Below are 18,077 nucleotides of genomic sequence, written 5' to 3'. Positions count from 1 at the left end.
GGACTCTAAACTGCACTAATACAACAGATACCTGTCTTTCACAAAAAGTACACAAACTTTTACACATGGTTGTTAATGGCTGTTATCCAATGTGTCAGTCTGCAAACTGTTCCCTTATGGAAGGTGTTAGAAAATATTAGCTTGTTATTTGTTTACAAAGTAAAGAACAGGTTACTATAATTCAGCCAATCTTGAAGTATTTTATAATCCATTCTCTATAATTTACAGAATGAAAGATATCCATCTAAGAATGACACAATCCAAAGTTGAAAAACAGATCCCACTCAGTAGGGAACATAAAAGCAATGGCACTAGGGAAGTTGTTTACACTTTTAGCTATACTAGTAGACACTTAATCAATACTTTACTTGTCCATTGGGGTGAGCAATATTTCAATAATCCATATTTTACTGATATTGACGTGCAAAAGTGACATCGAGATACACTGTAACAAGCGCAATGTGTTATAGCTGCTGTTACCTTGGTAAGTATGATGTAACATCTTGTAGAAAAACACCACAGGTACAGCTCAGGCGTACAATACCAGGTATTTACAACCAGTCACTATGCAATAAATCAGCATTCTTGTAATTTGAAAACAAATTGGACAGGCAAGTCAGTTGATATGAACTAGTTATGAATTATAAAAGAGACATATTACAATACTAGTAGTTATACTAAGAGATAACGTGCCAAAAAATTATCACTATTTGTTTCTGAAAATATCATTCACCCCTAATGGTACACATACAAGTTGTCCACGGTCATCTTTGATGAGAAGTAACTTTGTAATGAGATCAAAGACTTGTTGCCAAAAATTATGATTAGACATCATCATCGCCATAGAAGGATTCATAGGCCAACATCACTGAATCTCTTATGTACATGTACATTCTACAACTGATTGTGGGTTTTCGTTATGAAGTCAGTGCAGTTAAAATAACAAAATAAAAGTCACACAAAAACATATAGCAACTAGCCCATACATCTGGATAATCATTTGACAGCATATTCTCAACAGATTATTACACTACAAAGTTTATGATAGATAGCGTAGCAAGAAAGACAACAACAGTTTGAGGTATTACACATTTGCAATGATACACACCTCTACCTGTCAGGTACTACAGCCTAGTAGACTTGACATGACGTTAACATAAAACTCAGCCTATAAGTTGGCAAGGCGATCTTATCTATAGTGACAAGGTGGTCATAGTGGAGATAATTTTGTGGGTTGTCAGTCTGCGACTAATATTTCTTGTGGAAGGTGCCATCAATAACTATCTTGTCACTGAATAATAAATTCTGCGAATACTTACTCATAATTTTGGGCAAGAATTTTTGCTGTAAACATCAAGTGTTTGATCTCATCAAAGATGTCAAACTATACATGTAGATAACCTCCATTGTTTCATTACTTTTATTTCTATGACCCCTACTAAGAGTCATATTGTGTTCTTGACTTGCAGTACGAAAAGTTTCCATCCAAAAATGTCACCCACAACCAAAGGTTGAAAATGGGGGTTTGTAAGCAGGAATACACTGCTACATAGAAATGGTTTATGATTGACCAACTTATGCATTAGACAAGCATAACTCTATAACAGCTAAGGATGTGGGCTTATTTGTGACTGGATCTGTGAAAACCCGACACAATAGCACAAGCCTAAATTTCCAGTATAAAGCATTGAAAACAATTGGTGAAATATTTGCATATTATTGAAATTTTTTTGTAAATCTTTTGAATGCCTATTTCTTAGTGAAGAAAGGGACTAACAATAAAACCCTGGATATCATCTTATCTGCCTACTCAAGAGAAGTTAGAAAATCTTTGTTTTGTTGCAGTAGACCCAAGGATACACAAGATATGTGTGTTTGTTTACGTGACGTCAAAACGATCGTACGCGATCGATTTTTCTTCACAAATTTCACCTTTGTATCCAGTGAAGAAAGATGATAAAGAGACAAACTTACCCAGTAAATGATTCCCCTATTCATGGCGAACACGATGGTGGAAATTCCAGCCCAGTACATCCATCCTTTCGAAGGTAACAACCGTTTTAGTAAGCGCCTGGAATTTATTTTTCCAATACTTGCTGTACAAATCAATTTTCTGTTGTTGCTACTTTGTAGGGCTGTAACTCCGAAAGTTATTGACATATGAGACTGAATCTTTGCTAGAGAATACACTTGGCTATGTAGATTATAAATATTTACTAAACAGGAATTCGAAAAATGCACTATTGTGTCGAGTTTTCGCAGATCCGGCCACATTTTTTCACTGTTTGACGTCGCTTCAGCCCAACAGGTGTCATTTGACATATCACAGTGTACGCATCATGGACTTACATTTGTCCTCCTTTGTGTCCCATTTCTTTTTGCTGACAGCCCAAGGTGTCAATTCACGGTAGCACAATGGCTTCCCTATGTTTGCAAACAGGGATCATTGTCTGTATTTCTCAGTGTTGCACCAACAATCAGTTGAATAATCAGTAACAGCCAACAATAGGTAATGAAGCAAAATAATCATCCAATTTTATAATCAGAAAAGACAGTAATAAACATGTGACACTAAAGAAAAGGTGAACACAGCGGTAAGTGGTAAAACATTTATTTGCTGTACCTGTTTTAGACTTGTTTGTTATGATTACAAGGCTATAGCAGGCTGTGTTATTTATCTGCACCCCACACAATTAGTTGATTGTCCTTTGCAAAGGGTCTGGAATCCCACAAAAAACACAAGCTGGCTAAGCAGTTTTTATACAACTTCACTTCCTTTTCCATGAGAGAGGTTAGTGCAAAAATAGCTAACATTGTTCTCAGCCACCCATGCAGTTAATTACAATAGCATTATAAATAAAATTTACACACAACATTTAAGTGATTTTCTACTCCTCCTCCCCTGTGATGAAGAATCAAATAATATCAGTTATACTATCAGCAAGAGTTCATAATACAATATGAACTCTTGCTATCAGCATATCGGCTAGACGAACGGGCAAACAGTTGGTATCTGAAAATATGCATTTTGGTTCAACACTAATTTTCCATGCAGACTGGATTACAGAGTTACTGTTCTTCGTTTGTAATGCTGTGTAATGGGCTGAACATAACTGAAATAGCGTAATAGCCACTCACTTCAAGTCAGTAATTGCTAATTGGGAAGCATGACTGGTTTATATTATTATGGTGATTGGATTGATTGTAGAAGTACTTTCCCTACTACAATATTCTCTATTTGTAGCTAAACATAACTGAAAGTGAAGCGTAATGACACTAATGAGGTTGCCTACACCCGCAGATATACTAGTGGACATTTAATCCCTAATTCAGTCCTGTGACGTAACCAGGCCTTCAGGGATGGGTGGGCACACTTTCCCACACATTTCACCACATGCAAATATACTAGCACAAAATGTGAGTCCATCCTTAGTGGACTCTAAAATACATTTGGTTTAATGTTGCTTGTAAGTTTAACCCGGTCAGCAGGGCTTACCCTGTTGTGAGCGGGTTGTGAGCGGGTTGCCACCGTCAACAGATGGTGGTTGTTTTGGTAGGTGTGCAGGGTTCCATGGATTCTCCTGTTATGGAGGTAGGAATGCTTGGGGATTCTAACATTCTCTGAAGCCACAAGAATTTCCGCATGCCACAACTGTCCTAATAGAAACCCTGCACTGTCACACCCTGAGCTAGCCTCAAGATGGAAAAGATAAGGGAAAAAAGGGGAGATTTACTAAGCTCCCTGCTGGGACTGTCTGTGGTGTATGCTTCACCTCCCCACACCCCCGTTAATTTAATTTTTATTGGGCAATACATTACATTAAACCCCACCCAACAATCCCTTTGTGATTATTGTCTTCTAAAATACTAATATGAGATAGTTGGTAGAGGGGAGTGGTGTGGGTGGGACAAGATTCACTATGCCACATAGCACCATGTGTTCTAACACCTCTCCACGTGCCTTTTTCTTGTAACGCATGCGCAATGTTATTCTCCAATTATTGCCAACCTTTCTCACGCGTGTGCCTTCCCAATCTTCCCTCCAGTCATGGTGGAGCTTCGAGTTAGTCACTATCATAATACACTCATGCATGCTCAACTGCAACATTAACCTAGTTAACTAGTTAAACTCCATTTAAACATTATTTCAAAAGTGCATAAATGTATCTAGCTGGCTAATAATACACTACACTGCTATTCCTGCAGCTTATTTTACTGGTCTAACGCTACTGTATGAATGACATAGAAACTAGAATTGAAAACTAACTCCTTGTCTTGTTATCTTTTAGCTCATCTGCATTTGTACACAACTCTATACATTCCAGCCTGACTCTTAAAATAGTCGTATGGCTTAATTCAGTCACCACTGAATCTTTCATCTCCAACCAACTTGTCCAACACCAGAGAATTTAATTTCGTCTATCACTTTAGGTCACTACAGAATCCATGCTGTCACTCACAACTTAGCTAGTACTCTGGGAATGAAAAAATAGACTGAATTCCCTCCTTCCTCGTGTTCTTCTGTTTACCTGCTAAAAATTTAGTTCACATGATGCTGCATATTAAATAGAAAGCATTGAAACTACTCAGATCAAGTGATGTAATTACTGAACTTAAATCAATATCATCTGCTGATTTACAATGAAAATATGGTGTTCCAAGATACGTATGCACTACTTGTCTCTTGTTCACAACAACGTTGAAACCGGGTCACTACTGCTGACCCGGATGACCCACTGACCCGGATAGCAATCCGGGTCAGACCTGGATGTGACCCGGATGTGACCCGGATTAATTAAAGCCGAGACGTGTTTCGGCTAGTCTCGGGTGAGCGAACGAGTCTACATTTTGAGTGTTCGATTCGTGTTGAGTAAATATTGCAACTTCAGCCTAGCTGTAGGTTAAGACCAACCAAAAAAAAAAAAAAAAAGGTCTTCACCTACTGACAATAGCTACCCCTCACCATAGATACCCTCAGTTTCGTGCTACATACTGCACTTACTAACAAATAGGCGTGGCTGAGTATATGTTGGTAATGCGATAAGTGGGCGTGGTTCACGAAAGAGCTACGCGATAGCGTTTATAAGTTCCACGTCGTCAAACGAACAATTTCGTTTCTCACGTGATCCAATCCGGGTCAGACCCGGATAAATTGTAAACCGGGTCAGACCCGGATGACCCGGAGAAAATGTGACCCGGATGACCCGACCCGGTTTCAACGCTGGTTCACAATAGCAATAGCCAGTGGGGGCCACTGTTCTAGGGAAATTTGGGTGGGTACATGCCTACCCTTGGCTACGCCACTGATTCGGTATACACCCATAACTGATTTTGGGATTAAAAAGTAGTTATACACTCGGTAGATGTACACTATAACACGAGGAGCATAGCTAGAAATTTTAAATAAGTAAACCAGACATTGCAATGTTTATGACAAACATATGCATTGAAACAAAGCTCAAATCAATAAAACCTGCGCAACATCAGATTCACCTTGTCACTAAGAGTAAGTAAATCTTTTTTTCATGCTTATACAGTGTAAGACACATGAGATAAGGGTGCTTCTTTATGATGCGGTTGGAATAAAGTTTACCGCCAGCATTTCATTGTAGCCTTCTTTGTCACACAGAAACGTACAGGGAAAACACTATACCTTGATCAATTTGCCAGTTCATGGTGAACAGACTGAGCCAAACCCCGTCTTTGTAGCTTGTTTTGGTAATCAGTTATGAGTGATTAAACAAGTGCCTGCAATTTATTTGCCATATTGTTGCTGTATAAATTGAATTTACCACTATTCCAACTGTCTAGTGCTATACCTCCAAGACTGTTCATCACAAAAAGGTTGAAACTTTGGCTGTTAATTCACCCCTTTGTTACTAAAGATAACAGAGAATCAGACTCTATTTAGGTTGTTTTGGGTAGGTAATAAATTGCATACACTCCACCTTGTTTTCTAATATACTCCACGCCTTTAACATATGCTCAAATTCTAGGTTTATCCAATCACTATGCATATTTCACGTGCAGTGATGTACCAAGGGAACTTATTTTGTCACGTGAGCATGCGTAGTTGCCAAGGCGCTAGTATTATCATATGAAAACCAGTCACTTTTGCCAAGATTACAGTGGAAACAGCCATGGACAAGGTAAGTAATCTGAGTGTAATGTAAAATAGAATCTAAAGCAGTTATACAAGCACAATGTGGAGTCTATGAAAACTCTCAAGCCCTTAGTAGCACCCTCGCTTTGCTCATGCACTACAGATTCGGGTCTTTGAGTTTATAAATTTCATAGACTCCACATTGTGCCTGTATAACTATTATGTAATAAAATGGAATGCAAGGAATGTGTATAAAAACAACCAGTTTTCGCTCAAAGGGTCACATATACACCACACATGCATGCACACACTACACACACCCACACACACACACACATCAGGAAAACATCTTTGATGTGAATCAACTTTGCAATGACATAAAAGACTTGATGCTTACAGCAAAGTCTTTCCAAAAATTTATGAATCCAAACTTCAACAAATATAGAACTACACTGTTTAAGGTTATTGAGTTCTTTATATATATGTACATTTTACAACTGATTGTGGGTTTCGCTTATGACAACAAAACCATCTAGCAGCTGACCATACATCCAGGTAACATTAATGTAAATAAATATTCAGTACCATAATTATGTTGGTAAATTTACAATACCACAGCAAGAAACACGATAGTTTGAGGTATCCTGAATATCACACATTTGACGTTCTCTATAGTGAGAAAGCTTAACGTAGTGGAGTGAAATTATTTTAAGGGCTGTTGTTCTACAACTAATATTTCTTCTGGAAGGTGCCATCAATAAGTAGCTTGTCACTGAATAATAAATATGTGACCGGATCTGCGAAAACCCAACATAATGGCGAATTTTTCAAATTCTTTATTATTGAATATCTATAATCTACTTAGCCAAGTGTATGCTCTGGCCAAGTTTCAGTCTCGTATGGCAACGACGTTTGGAGTTACAGTCCTATAAAGTAGCAACAACAGAAAGATCGATTTGTAAAGCAAGTATTGGGAAAATAAATTATATGCGCTTACAAAAACGGCTGTAACTTAAAAATAAAAAGCAGTACAGAGTTGCAACTTACACCGTTGTGTTCACCATGAATAGGGGGTACATTACTGGGTAAGTTTTTTCTTCTATTACCATTCTTCACTGCATACAGAGACGAAATCAGTGAAGAAAAATCGATCGCGTACGATCGTTTCGACGTGACGTAAACAAATGCCCCTAACTTACGTATCCTTTAGTCTACTGCAAAGAAACAGATTTTTGAACTCCTTTTGAGTAGGCAAATACGATGATATCTAGGTTTTTATCATAGGACCCTTCCTTCACAAAGAACAAAGCATTTAAAAAATTTACGATTTTTTTTCGGTTATGCAAATATTTTACCCATTACAAATCAATGGCTTATACTGAAAATTTAGGCTTGCGCCATTATGTCAGGTTTTCGCAGATCCGGTCACATATTATTGTGATAACTTCAATTTCTCTGTTATGACTTAAAAACTGGGTTTTAGTTAATTATGACTCAAAAACTGGGTTTTAGTTAATTATGACTCAAAAACTGGGTTTTAGTTAATTATGACTCAAAAACTGGGTTTTAGTTAATTATGACTCAAAAACTGGGTTTTAGTTATGATTCAAAAACTGGGTTTTAATTATGACTTAAAAACTGGGTTTTAGTTATGACTGAAAAACTGCCTTAAGTAATGACTGGATTCCTTCCAAAACGTTGCTATCAACTTTAATATATATCAAGACACACGATAGTGTCGTGAGGCCCAAGAAGCCGTCAAAGAAAACATCATTTTCATACCTTTGTTTTACGGTGATCCCTTATCCGATTGGAACCACATTTGGTACAGAGTTGCCCGCCAGCTAGAGGAGTCTACATTCCAAATTTGAAAGAAATCGCTCCAGCCATTTCCGAGACACGAGCTGCTAAAAGTTTGATTTTCGTTCTTTGCTTTGTATTTTTCGTAGTCTTTTTGCATACTTGCAAAAATTGCTATAAAATGCAAAGGCGTGCTCCAATTGCCTTGAAATTTGGTGGCACACAGAAAGAGAGTCCAAAGGTGAATCCTAGTATCAAATTTAGTGCAAATGTGATAAATGGTTCAGGATTTATGACCAATTATTCGTGTAAAACAAGATCGATTTGTTGTCACGCTTGCAGGGTAAACCGCTTCATGGAATGAATTGAAAATTGCTATGTAGATGGAGTAACCATCGTAGGAGCACAATACTCATCAATACCATGACAAAAGTACTTGGAATCATATTGAAGAAAAATTCTGGTATTGCCCACCCCTACTAGGTACTACATTCACACTTAGTAGGGATCATAGAAATAAAAGCAATGAAACAATGGAGATCATCTACACTTATAGCTTGACATTTTTGATGCAAATCAACAATGCAATCAGAATAAAAGACTTGATGCTTACAGCAAAAAAGTCTTGCCAAAAATTATAGAAAAAAATCTATCTTTTAGCTAAACCAGACACTTTGCCGAGATTACTGAGTTCCTTATATAAAAGTACATTACACAATTGATTGTGGGTTTTGGTTATGACTCAAAAACCGCCTTTATTACAGCCTGAATTGCTTCCAAAACGCTACAATCAACTTTATATATATATATATATATATATAATATATATATATAGTGGAATTTTGACTAACTGATTTGCTGACTGACAGACAGACCAACCAACTAAATAACGCATTCAGACAAGCGTAACTCAATAATGAATAAGAATACAGGATTGATTTTTCATTGTTTGATGTCGCTTCAGCCCAACAGGTGCCTTTTGGCATACCACAGTACAAACTACACATGCATCAAGGACTTACACTTGTCCTCCTTTGCATTCCAATTCTTTTTGCTAACAGCCCAAGGTGTCAATTCACTGTAGCACGATGGTTTCCCTAAATTTACAAACAATTAATTGCACAGGCACTTCTTCTACTGTTCTCCGTTTGTAGTGCTATGTAACGTGCTGAAAGCAAAGCGTAATGACCACTTCACATTCCAGTCAGTAATTAACAGGCAAAACGTTAACAACAGACAAAATGTTAACAACAGACAATGTTAACTCAGGTACCATTCTTTCTTATGATAAAGTACGTATGTGTGGGTTTTTTTCCCCGGGGTGACCAGCACTCCTTACCACCACCTCCAGCACCAGATGGTAAGATGCTAGACAAAGATGTTAAACTAATGTGAAGGAAATACCTGACATTCAGATGTTGTAAGGTCAAGTGCTCCAATCACTACTGGGCTTCCACGGATGGATCTAGCACCACGTAGGCAGGTTATAGCACACCACAGCAAGGAAAAACTTATGGAGCACCTCAGCCAAGACATCACCACGCTATAGTAGAGTTCGGCAGTATTGAAATTTGAATACATGGTATTAGTAACAGGAAAATATTGCGGTATATCGGTATATAGTTACCTTGTTATTGTAACTATTGCATCCTTTCTTGGGCCTATATAGTATGAAGTGGTATCTTCCCAAAAACCAAAAATATATATAGTTCAGTACAAGTAAGCATGTGTTGTAATGTGACAACCTAAAGTTTTTGTTTAGGGCGTATCTGCTAAACCATCAACAAATTGGATAATTAAACACCAAAGGCCAGGTTAAAAGCAATCCTATACCGGTATTCATCGATATACAGGTATTTTGATATATTGATTATCAAATGCTGTCATGGTATGATAATCAGTTATGATAATTTATCACAATAAACAGTATTACCGATATATCGCAGAGCACTATGCTATAGGACTGTTCCCTCTTCGCAGAGAGTAGGGAAGCAATTCTCTTATAAACAGTAGTAGCAGCACTACCCATTCCCCCAGCTAAACCCAAACACTGTCCTATGTGTGGCTACACCAGTTATGCTATAAAAAAAGTAAATAAGTAAACTCATCTATACCCATCACTGAATTAGGAATAGTATACTACCAGGAGCTTATGAGCCGCCGAAGGAGCATGAAACTCGGTTCCATCACAATCCAAATTACGTCACGTTTTTTGAATAAATTGCTACGAGTGTCGTGCACAAATTAGTACACAGCGTCGATTAATGAGATTTTACTTTCCTTATATGGAAACTAATCGCTAATGAATTTGGATTTTGATGGCATCCAGCAAGCTACGTAAGTTTCATGCTCCTTCGCCGCCTTATAAGCTCCTGTATACGCACAATATGACATGAGAGGCATAGCTAGAAATTTTAAATATGTGAATCAGACATTGCACTGTTTATGATGGACCATGAAATGATGCTTGCACTCTAGTATGTGAAGCAACACTTGCATGCATAGTATGATCCAGCTAGAGAGGCTGGGGTATTCCCACAAGAAACTTTGAAGATTTGGTTTTACAAGTATGAATCTGGAAGCAATACTATTACAGCAAATTAACAGCAGCACCTATACGCATAGCATATTACGCCATATGGCTAATATCATAGGTTCTCTACTATCTCTGATAGCATGCAGAGCATGTCAAGCTAAGGGCCTGGTGATAAGCTCCCAGGACACCATGTGAGGTGGAACAAACATCATCACAATGTGCTTGACTGCTAATATCTCAGGGTGAGTGTTCTATTAGAGTATCTTGAACTTGCTTGACCAGTTTCTGAAAAGCCTCAGAAACCCCAAGCTGGAGTTGTTCCTGGATGGACTTTTACTATTGATACACGTTGAACTACACAACACATAAAATTTGTAAATACAAGCTTTCAATACATCTAAAAGGTCCAATTTTACTCTTAGATTCTCAGTTCAATTTCCAAATATTGAGGCAACTGCCTCACCTGTCTACATTGTAATTACGCCCCTGGGCACATAGTTGGGATCATAAAAACAATCACACAATGGAGGTCATTTATACCTTTAGCTATACTAGAAGACACTCCATAAATACTCTACTTCTATAGCCTTGCCACAATGGTACAAAAGCATAAAATTAGATGATCTTCGATGAGAATCAACTTGATGATGATACTAAAGACTTTGTGCTTACAGTAAAGTCTTTCCAAAAATTATAGAGTAACGCACATCTGTGCTATTGATGGATATAACATTCAAGAACACTGAATTCCTTATATACACATACATTTTATAAATGATTGTGGGTTTGATTATGAAATCAATACAATTTTTAAAAAGTTATACAAAATCATGTAGCAGCTGCCCATACATCTGGATAATTTTAACATAAATATTCTCTTTCGATGACATACCGTTATCAAGAAAAATCCATCATCAAAAAAATTTCGTTGCTGGACCTGGCTGTATCAACAAAATTTAAAACGACAAATTATGAATAATTTGCGTATACAAATAATTGCGCTTGTGATGCATTCCTTATACAGTAGCTACAGCTTTTAAATGTCATCTCAGTTAATTTTGTTTAAGTACTTTCAGCGAAAACTTCCAGATCTTACTGGTCTACTGTTTGTGTCATCTATATAGCTCTTGCTAACAGAGAAGTCCAGGAAGAAATGAGAGGCCGAACAACCAACATGAAAAGCGATCTCTATACTAAGTAAGACAATGGCTACTGTAACAGTATACCTACTTACCAGAGGAGGTAGGACAAGCCCATGTGCATTGCATAATGTAAATTACGTTATGTGTCCGAGCATTGTATTAACCGTTGTTCGTTAAACCTACTCAATTCTTGGATTTTTAACGCTCAGATTGCCACTCTACGTCTATTAGGTTTATTGTTATTGCTTCGTGGATCGAACCTCTCCGAACCTCAGTTGTAGGGAAAGTTATTTTACAGAGCGCATTAATTAGGGATGGAGTGGGATAGCAACTCAAGCAGCAGCTCTGACATTGATAGCAAGAGCCCTTTTACTCCTACAGAAGGTGTCTCTCATGTAAGTGTGGAAGAATTGACTAATGCTGTCGGTAGAATGCGTGAATTGTGCCTAACGCCTAAATTGGAGCGATCTGAGAGGCGGTCTGCTTCCAGATTACCTGATGGGAAGCCTAGTGGGGTGAAACGAAGAGTACTGTTTCCTAGAAAAGAGCAAGAGCACCTGAAATGGCTGGATTAAGAAACGCACGCACTTATTATTTTCCTTATGTTCCATACTGATGGGAAGAGTTGGGTATCTCACAAGCACCAAAAGTTCTGGGTGGATGCTGCGAATTTTGTTCAACTTCATTCTCAGTCTGCCAATCGCCGAACAGGTTAGCAAAATTTATACCTGAATAACATGTAATTTTTAGATACACGTAGGTGCTTCATGTAGAGCAAGGGTTTTGAATGTTTTAGCCAAACAGTTTTCATCTCCTGTTTTGGCTGAAAAGCGTTATCAGTCATTGTCTCAAGGAACGTCTGTGCAAGTGTCACCAATTGTTTCTCAACCACTGGCCATTTTGCAAATGCCTAATGTTCCTTCACAGTTGCCGTCTCAACTACCAGTACCTTCCATAATGTTGCCAACTTCATCATTACCAGATGTGTCTAATGTGCAGCTAGCATCATCTATGCCAAGTTTTCCCCAGCTTTCAAGTTGTTCCTCAGCTTCGTTTGTCACTCAGCCAAGTGCATTAACTTGTACAGTAGTCTCGACGTCATCTTTTTCAGCAACACCTTTGTCCCATTCAGCACCATTTCAACATAATCAACCAATGACAGTAGGACATGTACTGTCAGCACTACTTCCAGTTGGCACTTCAGCCTATCCAACATTCACTGGCGTGACAGTGCCTCTTGCAACATTGTCTTCAACAACATTGTCAACAACCTCCAACTCATGGAATTGTACACCACCACTGTGTTCACAAGCATCCCAGAGCAACTCGACAATAACAGTAGGACAAGTACTGTCAGAAATCTCATCTGGTAGTATTTCAAAATGTAAACCAGGTCCTAAAGAAATCGAGAAATCCTGCTGGGAACAATTAGAGATGTTATCATGTGATGAACAATGTGCAGTGTTGACAAACTTATTTGGCATGATTATGATGAGAAATACTAATGCAGGGTGTATTCCTAGTGACTTTTTACAACTGTGTTTGCATGCAATGGCACATCTGAAACAATGTGACCGAACTAATGTGATCTATCTGCTGGCCAAAGCACTTGGGACAATGAGATCAGATCAGTCAGATTCGCTTCTGCCAGCAAAGAGAATGCCAATGGGTCTCATAGAATATATTGTACAGTTCTTCACTTCATCATCAGCTAAACAGGTACGTACGGATTTATGTCACAGGAATGATGACCATTTGCATTGTTTTAGATAACTTGCCCTCCTGATTACTGGTCTTGGTTACAGACAATGTATGTGCTGTTTGGGACTAAATGGTGTAAGGTATTTACAGGACCTATGTGGAGTCATGAACCTGTGGCACAAGCAAATATGATATTGGAACAATGCACCTCTACAGATCCAACTAAGGTTAGTAAATAAGCACACATGTAAACTTTACTACAAAGATGTTACATAACTGCATATCTGTTAGGCTTTGGTGAATATTCCAGGATTGTCAGAGCGTACACTATGTCGAGACATTGCTTCAACTGATTTTAGTACTGGACCAGAAATACAAGTAAATATCAATGTATACTGTTATATGGTGTACTGTGTAATAAATTTCAGGTAACAGTGCTTAAGAAACTTGTGTCGGTGAATCCAACAGCTAGGTGGTGGATCAAGGGTGATGGGACAGATGTTGTTAAAGGTCTATGGCAGTCAGTGGTTGGTGAATGGTCAGGCGATGTAGATTTGAATGATGGGAAACTCCAACACCAGTATGCCGAATTTCAGGCCACTTTAACTTGGATTGACAAGATTGGACTTGACACCTCTGATATATCTCTTATAAGAAAGGATCTTGAGAAAGCTCTTGCTACTATCTCTTCAGATATTGATTTTATATCCACCAGTACGTAGCCATTATTCTGTATGATATTTAAATGCAGTAAATCCTACAGAACTACGTACTGTAGGATTTGTACACCTATGAGGAGAAGCTGAAAAGTGGTGGTACTACTGATCAGACAATGTTCAATTTATCCTGGGATATTGAGGAGTTGAAAAACATTAGTAGAGAATGCCGCCAGATGTACAGTGATCTGACAGATTGTATAAATAAATGCACATCTGAGTTGTTCTATCAATCAAACGCTCCCAGAAAACTTACCCAAATCAGACAAAGACTCCGTGAGCTGACTAAAAGAATTGTACACTTCAAAAGGGAACCTGCCACTCACATATTCGTACTGATGATAAGTTCAGATGCACACGACAAGAAACCTTATGCTTTACCAGTGCAGTGGTTTCCATATGCTGGCCTTAAAGAAGTTGATCTTAGAAGAATTGTTTCTGAATTGTGCAAGAAGATGATATCCCTAGGAATGAAAGTCTCAGGTACTTTGTTAATTGCATGTATCTATGGTAATTATAAAAGATGATGAAATGTAGGATTTAGTAGTGATGGAGAATTCAACTACTTATGTAGTAAGGGGTATACACGTCCATTATCAGTATTACAGATCCGCTCCAACATGCGGACTAAGTATAGCAAGATGTCCCTCCGGAAATTAACTGCAATGCTAACACCAAAAGGTTATTAACTAGTCATACTTGTACTTGCAGATGCTTTAAATGCATTTTATAGGGTGTCTCCCTGATGGCACTGTTGTAGCTGAGTTGGACAACGAATCAGTACCCCACAATGTTCTCCAGGACATATGAAACTGGAGAGAACAAGGAATCAGTATGGAAGATATACTGCAACGTTTGAGGCCAAGGACTGTTCCACCTGGCTATATGTTTCATACCTGGAAGTCTGGTATGTGGATATGAACCCATTACTGATGATTTGGAAGTTTGTGTACTTCATCACTTTAAATGATTGATTACTATAGTTACACAGCATGCAAAATTTTAGTGGTTTATTTGTTTCCTAATTCTAGGTGAAAGTGAAGGGCCAGTGGAACAGATGAGATCAATATTGGCTCAGTTTGAGTTTGCACACACTCTTCGATGTTATGAGGCACAAGGGGTTCCATTTTGCACCTACCTGTATGTTCCAGAAGAGCACCCTGAAACCAAGACCATCTTTTATGAGTGGGAAGATGAGGCTCATTTAATCAAGGTACTGGTATAATTTAGCAGTCATCATTTCTGTATTATTTAATGCAGCGTATTGCTAGTCATACCAGAAGTGGAGGACCAGTGAAGATTAAGCTAGAACGATATACTGAAGCTCTCCGTGATCCTACTTCTGGTTTGACATACCCAGCACTTACAGGAGCACGGAAGCAGTCTGTAGTAGATGCAGAGCGTCTGTTTTCCACCTAATTGGTAGCATTTATGAAGAAGAAAGGTTATAATGTAGAGGCAACTTACATAGAGACTATCTGCAATTGGAGAAGAGCTAGTGATGAACGTGGTCTCTCAAGTTTGACACGTTCAAAGTACAACTACAATCTGTTGAATATGATTCTAGATGATTTGATGCCTTGGCACAAAGAATCATACAATTTTGCTTTGCTGGAAGTCAACAGGTATGAATTTTAAGAAAAAAATCACGGATTGTTTACATATAAAATTGATCAAGCATGTGTAAAACGAATTGTCTTAATGTAAATTTGTCTTTTTTCCTAAACATACAGTACTGATTGACTGCTCAGTACCAATAAATATTTTCTATATATATCTTGTATTCATTCTGTTTGTTATTTATCCAGGAGCTTGAAAGAGGTACTGGGATTTTCAAAGGAAACTCTATCAGCATTGATCACTAATATTGAAGGAAGGGAACGACATAGACGAGAGTGCTATGATGCCAAGCGACCAACTGAACATCCCCGGGCTAGTAGCACTGATGACATTGAGTGTTTTTTCAGTACCATGAGAGATGCTATTGGACAAAATTTTTCAACCAAGGAAGTCAAGTTTGAAATTCGTAAAGTTTTGCAGAAGAATTTGTGAAACGAGTTGACCCTGACCTTCCATTTTTTTTATCATACTTCTTCTCATACTCGTTTTTATGAAGAACCATTACCTAACTTTGACTTACCACCAAAGAAGGCACCAAAGAAGAAACGTGTTCCTAGACGAGAACAACCTGCTGCATTTGGGCCAAGGCGTGCTACCATGCCAGTCAGAGGTAGCCTCTCAGTCAGGCCCCAGTTCCACAATGTGCCACTGGAACTTCCTCCCCCACCTCATAGTTCTGTTGTATTATTTGAACATTCTTATGCATGCAGTACATTAACACAAAACTAAAAACAAAGAAAGTATCAACAATGTCATCTTGAACTTGCGGAACGGTGAACTGCTGTACTCCACTGTCCTGCTATAGTAATATTGATACCAGCATACCATCCTGGACCAGATTGTACCCAGTTTAATAGATATCTTGCCCAGGAAAATTTTACTTCAAGTATCTTTCCATTTTGGAGAGCATCATTTACTTCATCTCGGGCCTCACTAACAACATAGCCTATCCTGTGCCAATCATTTTCTATCCAACATTTAAATGCTACAGCCTTAGTGTCACGTGGGTTGGTCGGTTCAGGGTATATGTTAACGGGTACTTCTTTTCCTTCATCCAAGTGGTTGCTAACTACCTCAAGGGTGCCCTGTACATGTTTATCGTGTTGTGTGCCAATACATTTAAAAGTTACTGTTGATGTCTGACGGCCAGGTTGAAGGTTCTCTGTAGAACAGTTGGTTTCATCAGAGTCACTTAAGCTTGTTGCTGCCAAGGAAGTCTCGGAAACATAAGTGATTGATGCTTCAGTCTCTGAAACATGAGTGATTGCAGCATCGCTACTATCTTCTATCCAATCCCACTCCCAAACCGTGACAACACCCTGTGGTGGAAGGCACAGCTCATCCGTAATTACACTCAACTTGAAATCTTCCTTCTACAAAACAAATATATATAGAATTATTTTTGTACTATATATGTGATTAATAAATATAGTGAATCTAACCTTAATGACTGTTACTTCTTTCAGAGACATTTCACAAGGGTAAGTTCTGCTCAATGAAAAATTATTTCTTACAAACAAATCAAAAGTGTCCTCAGGCTTTCCCATTTTCGATGAGCCTTTCACTTGTATGTGGCGAAGCTCTACAGCAAGAATGTCAAATCCTGGTAACACGTACAAAAGCTTTGTTCCTATTGCCACGACACAGACGTTGTGATCTTCGCTCAAGTTCACACCAACATCACTATACCGAGCTGACTTCTGTGAAAGATACACTCCCATACTGTTAGGGTCAGAGGGTCCTTGTGAATCATTTCCTGGCGAATCAAAGGACTCGGGTAAATCCAAGGACGTCGGTAACTCGGTTGGGGAATCCTGAGATGAATCATCGATTATTAACATCGCCATATTTGATCTTGTTCTATTAAACGTGCCGTGCGTTGGAATTTTAGGCATCCAATTACCGACACAGCACACAGATGAATTGCGTCATCCCTTATGTCATTCTTTATGTCGCACGTGGGCTTGTCCTACCTCCTCTGCCTACTTACTACACATGTTAATCAATTTTTGTATAGTAGAATGGAAAATGTACATTTTCAGTCACTAAACCCAGCTGGAACCTTCACAGTACTCGGCTTTGCACGAGTATAGTGTGTTGGCCGGGGATGGCAGAAACTGATGTCAGACTATAGGTTGCAGCAGCTGGTATAGAGTGGCAACTTCTATTGGAAATGTGTTGACCTTCTTGTGTAGGCATCATAGCCTAAATAGCTACTGTAATTGTAAATAACTTTTGTAATCTTACTATTCCTGGCAGCATGGGGTGCTGCCAAACCATCAGCATATTTGAATTTCGTAATCACACCTCTTTGTTATGTATTCTAACTCTGCAAAATTTGCAGTAAAGTTTAATGATAATGACACTCATTATGATCTGGTGATCACAAAGACAATAGTGACAGAGATCCCATGCAGTGACCAGATCGATGTAAGTCTCAAATAGACTGCAATTCTGTT

General features: G+C 38.4%; 3 protein-coding genes and 1 long non-coding RNA gene across 8 annotated transcripts in view; 2 read left to right on the top strand and 2 right to left on the bottom strand.

The window, feature by feature from the left end:
- The window catches only part of LOC136247380 (uncharacterized), a 177,575-nt gene that overhangs the window by 146,275 nt on the left and 13,223 nt on the right, over positions 1-18,077 (bottom strand). The gene's annotated exons all lie outside the window — the stretch shown is intronic.
- On the top strand, positions 11,703-14,808 carry LOC136246327 (uncharacterized). The gene is made up of 5 exons (XM_066037722.1): positions 11,703-13,300; positions 13,351-13,509; positions 13,574-13,660; positions 13,711-13,996; positions 14,732-14,808. Exons 1-5 carry the CDS (start codon positions 12,488-12,490, stop codon positions 14,806-14,808), a joined length of 1,422 nt encoding a protein of 473 aa, XP_065893794.1. The 5' UTR covers positions 11,703-12,487.
- LOC136247375 (uncharacterized) lies at positions 14,075-16,028 on the top strand. The gene is made up of 5 exons (XM_066039041.1): positions 14,075-14,481; positions 14,536-14,679; positions 14,732-14,905; positions 15,030-15,211; positions 15,259-16,028. Exons 3-5 carry the CDS (start codon positions 14,833-14,835, stop codon positions 15,415-15,417), a joined length of 414 nt encoding a protein of 137 aa, XP_065895113.1. The 5' UTR covers positions 14,075-14,481; positions 14,536-14,679; positions 14,732-14,832; the 3' UTR covers positions 15,418-16,028.
- LOC136246326 (uncharacterized) lies at positions 16,371-17,540 on the bottom strand. Its single transcript, XM_066037721.1, has 3 exons — positions 17,076-17,540; positions 16,877-16,991; positions 16,371-16,846 (listed from the first exon to the last, which is right to left on the bottom strand). Exons 1-3 carry the CDS (start codon positions 17,511-17,513, stop codon positions 16,371-16,373), a joined length of 1,029 nt encoding a protein of 342 aa, XP_065893793.1. The 5' UTR covers positions 17,514-17,540.

This window comes from Dysidea avara, chromosome 2 (assembly GCF_963678975.1).
Source record: "Dysidea avara chromosome 2, odDysAvar1.4, whole genome shotgun sequence".
In the NCBI taxonomy this organism is placed as follows: Eukaryota; Metazoa; Porifera; class Demospongiae; order Dictyoceratida; family Dysideidae; genus Dysidea; species Dysidea avara.
The sequence above is the reverse complement of the archived record's forward strand: the minus strand, read 5'-3'. Positions and strand labels throughout refer to the sequence as shown.

Excerpts from the sequence above, each read along its gene's own strand:
- LOC136246326 (XM_066037721.1), bottom strand. The coding sequence starts at position 17,513 with ATGCCTAAAATTCCAACGCACGGCACGTTTAATAGAACAAGATCAAAT. Across the intron at positions 16,992-17,075 it reads GTGAAATGTCTCTGAAAGAA|AAGGAAGATTTCAAGTTGAG; the intron begins GTAACAGTCATT and ends TTTGTTTTGTAG. Across the intron at positions 16,847-16,876 it reads TAGCGATGCTGCAATCACTC|ATGTTTCCGAGACTTCCTTG; the intron begins ATGTTTCAGAGA and ends CATCAATCACTT.
- LOC136247375 (XM_066039041.1), top strand. The coding sequence starts at position 14,833 with ATGGAAGATATACTGCAACGTTTGAGGCCAAGGACTGTTCCACCTGGC. Across the intron at positions 14,906-15,029 it reads GTTTCATACCTGGAAGTCTG|GTGAAAGTGAAGGGCCAGTG; the intron begins GTATGTGGATAT and ends TCCTAATTCTAG. Across the intron at positions 15,212-15,258 it reads ATGAGGCTCATTTAATCAAG|CGTATTGCTAGTCATACCAG; the intron begins GTACTGGTATAA and ends TATTTAATGCAG.
- LOC136246327 (XM_066037722.1), top strand. The coding sequence starts at position 12,488 with ATGCCTAATGTTCCTTCACAGTTGCCGTCTCAACTACCAGTACCTTCC. Across the intron at positions 13,661-13,710 it reads GTACTGGACCAGAAATACAA|GTAACAGTGCTTAAGAAACT; the intron begins GTAAATATCAAT and ends AATAAATTTCAG. Across the intron at positions 13,997-14,731 it reads TATTGATTTTATATCCACCA|GGTGTCTCCCTGATGGCACT; the intron begins GTACGTAGCCAT and ends TGCATTTTATAG.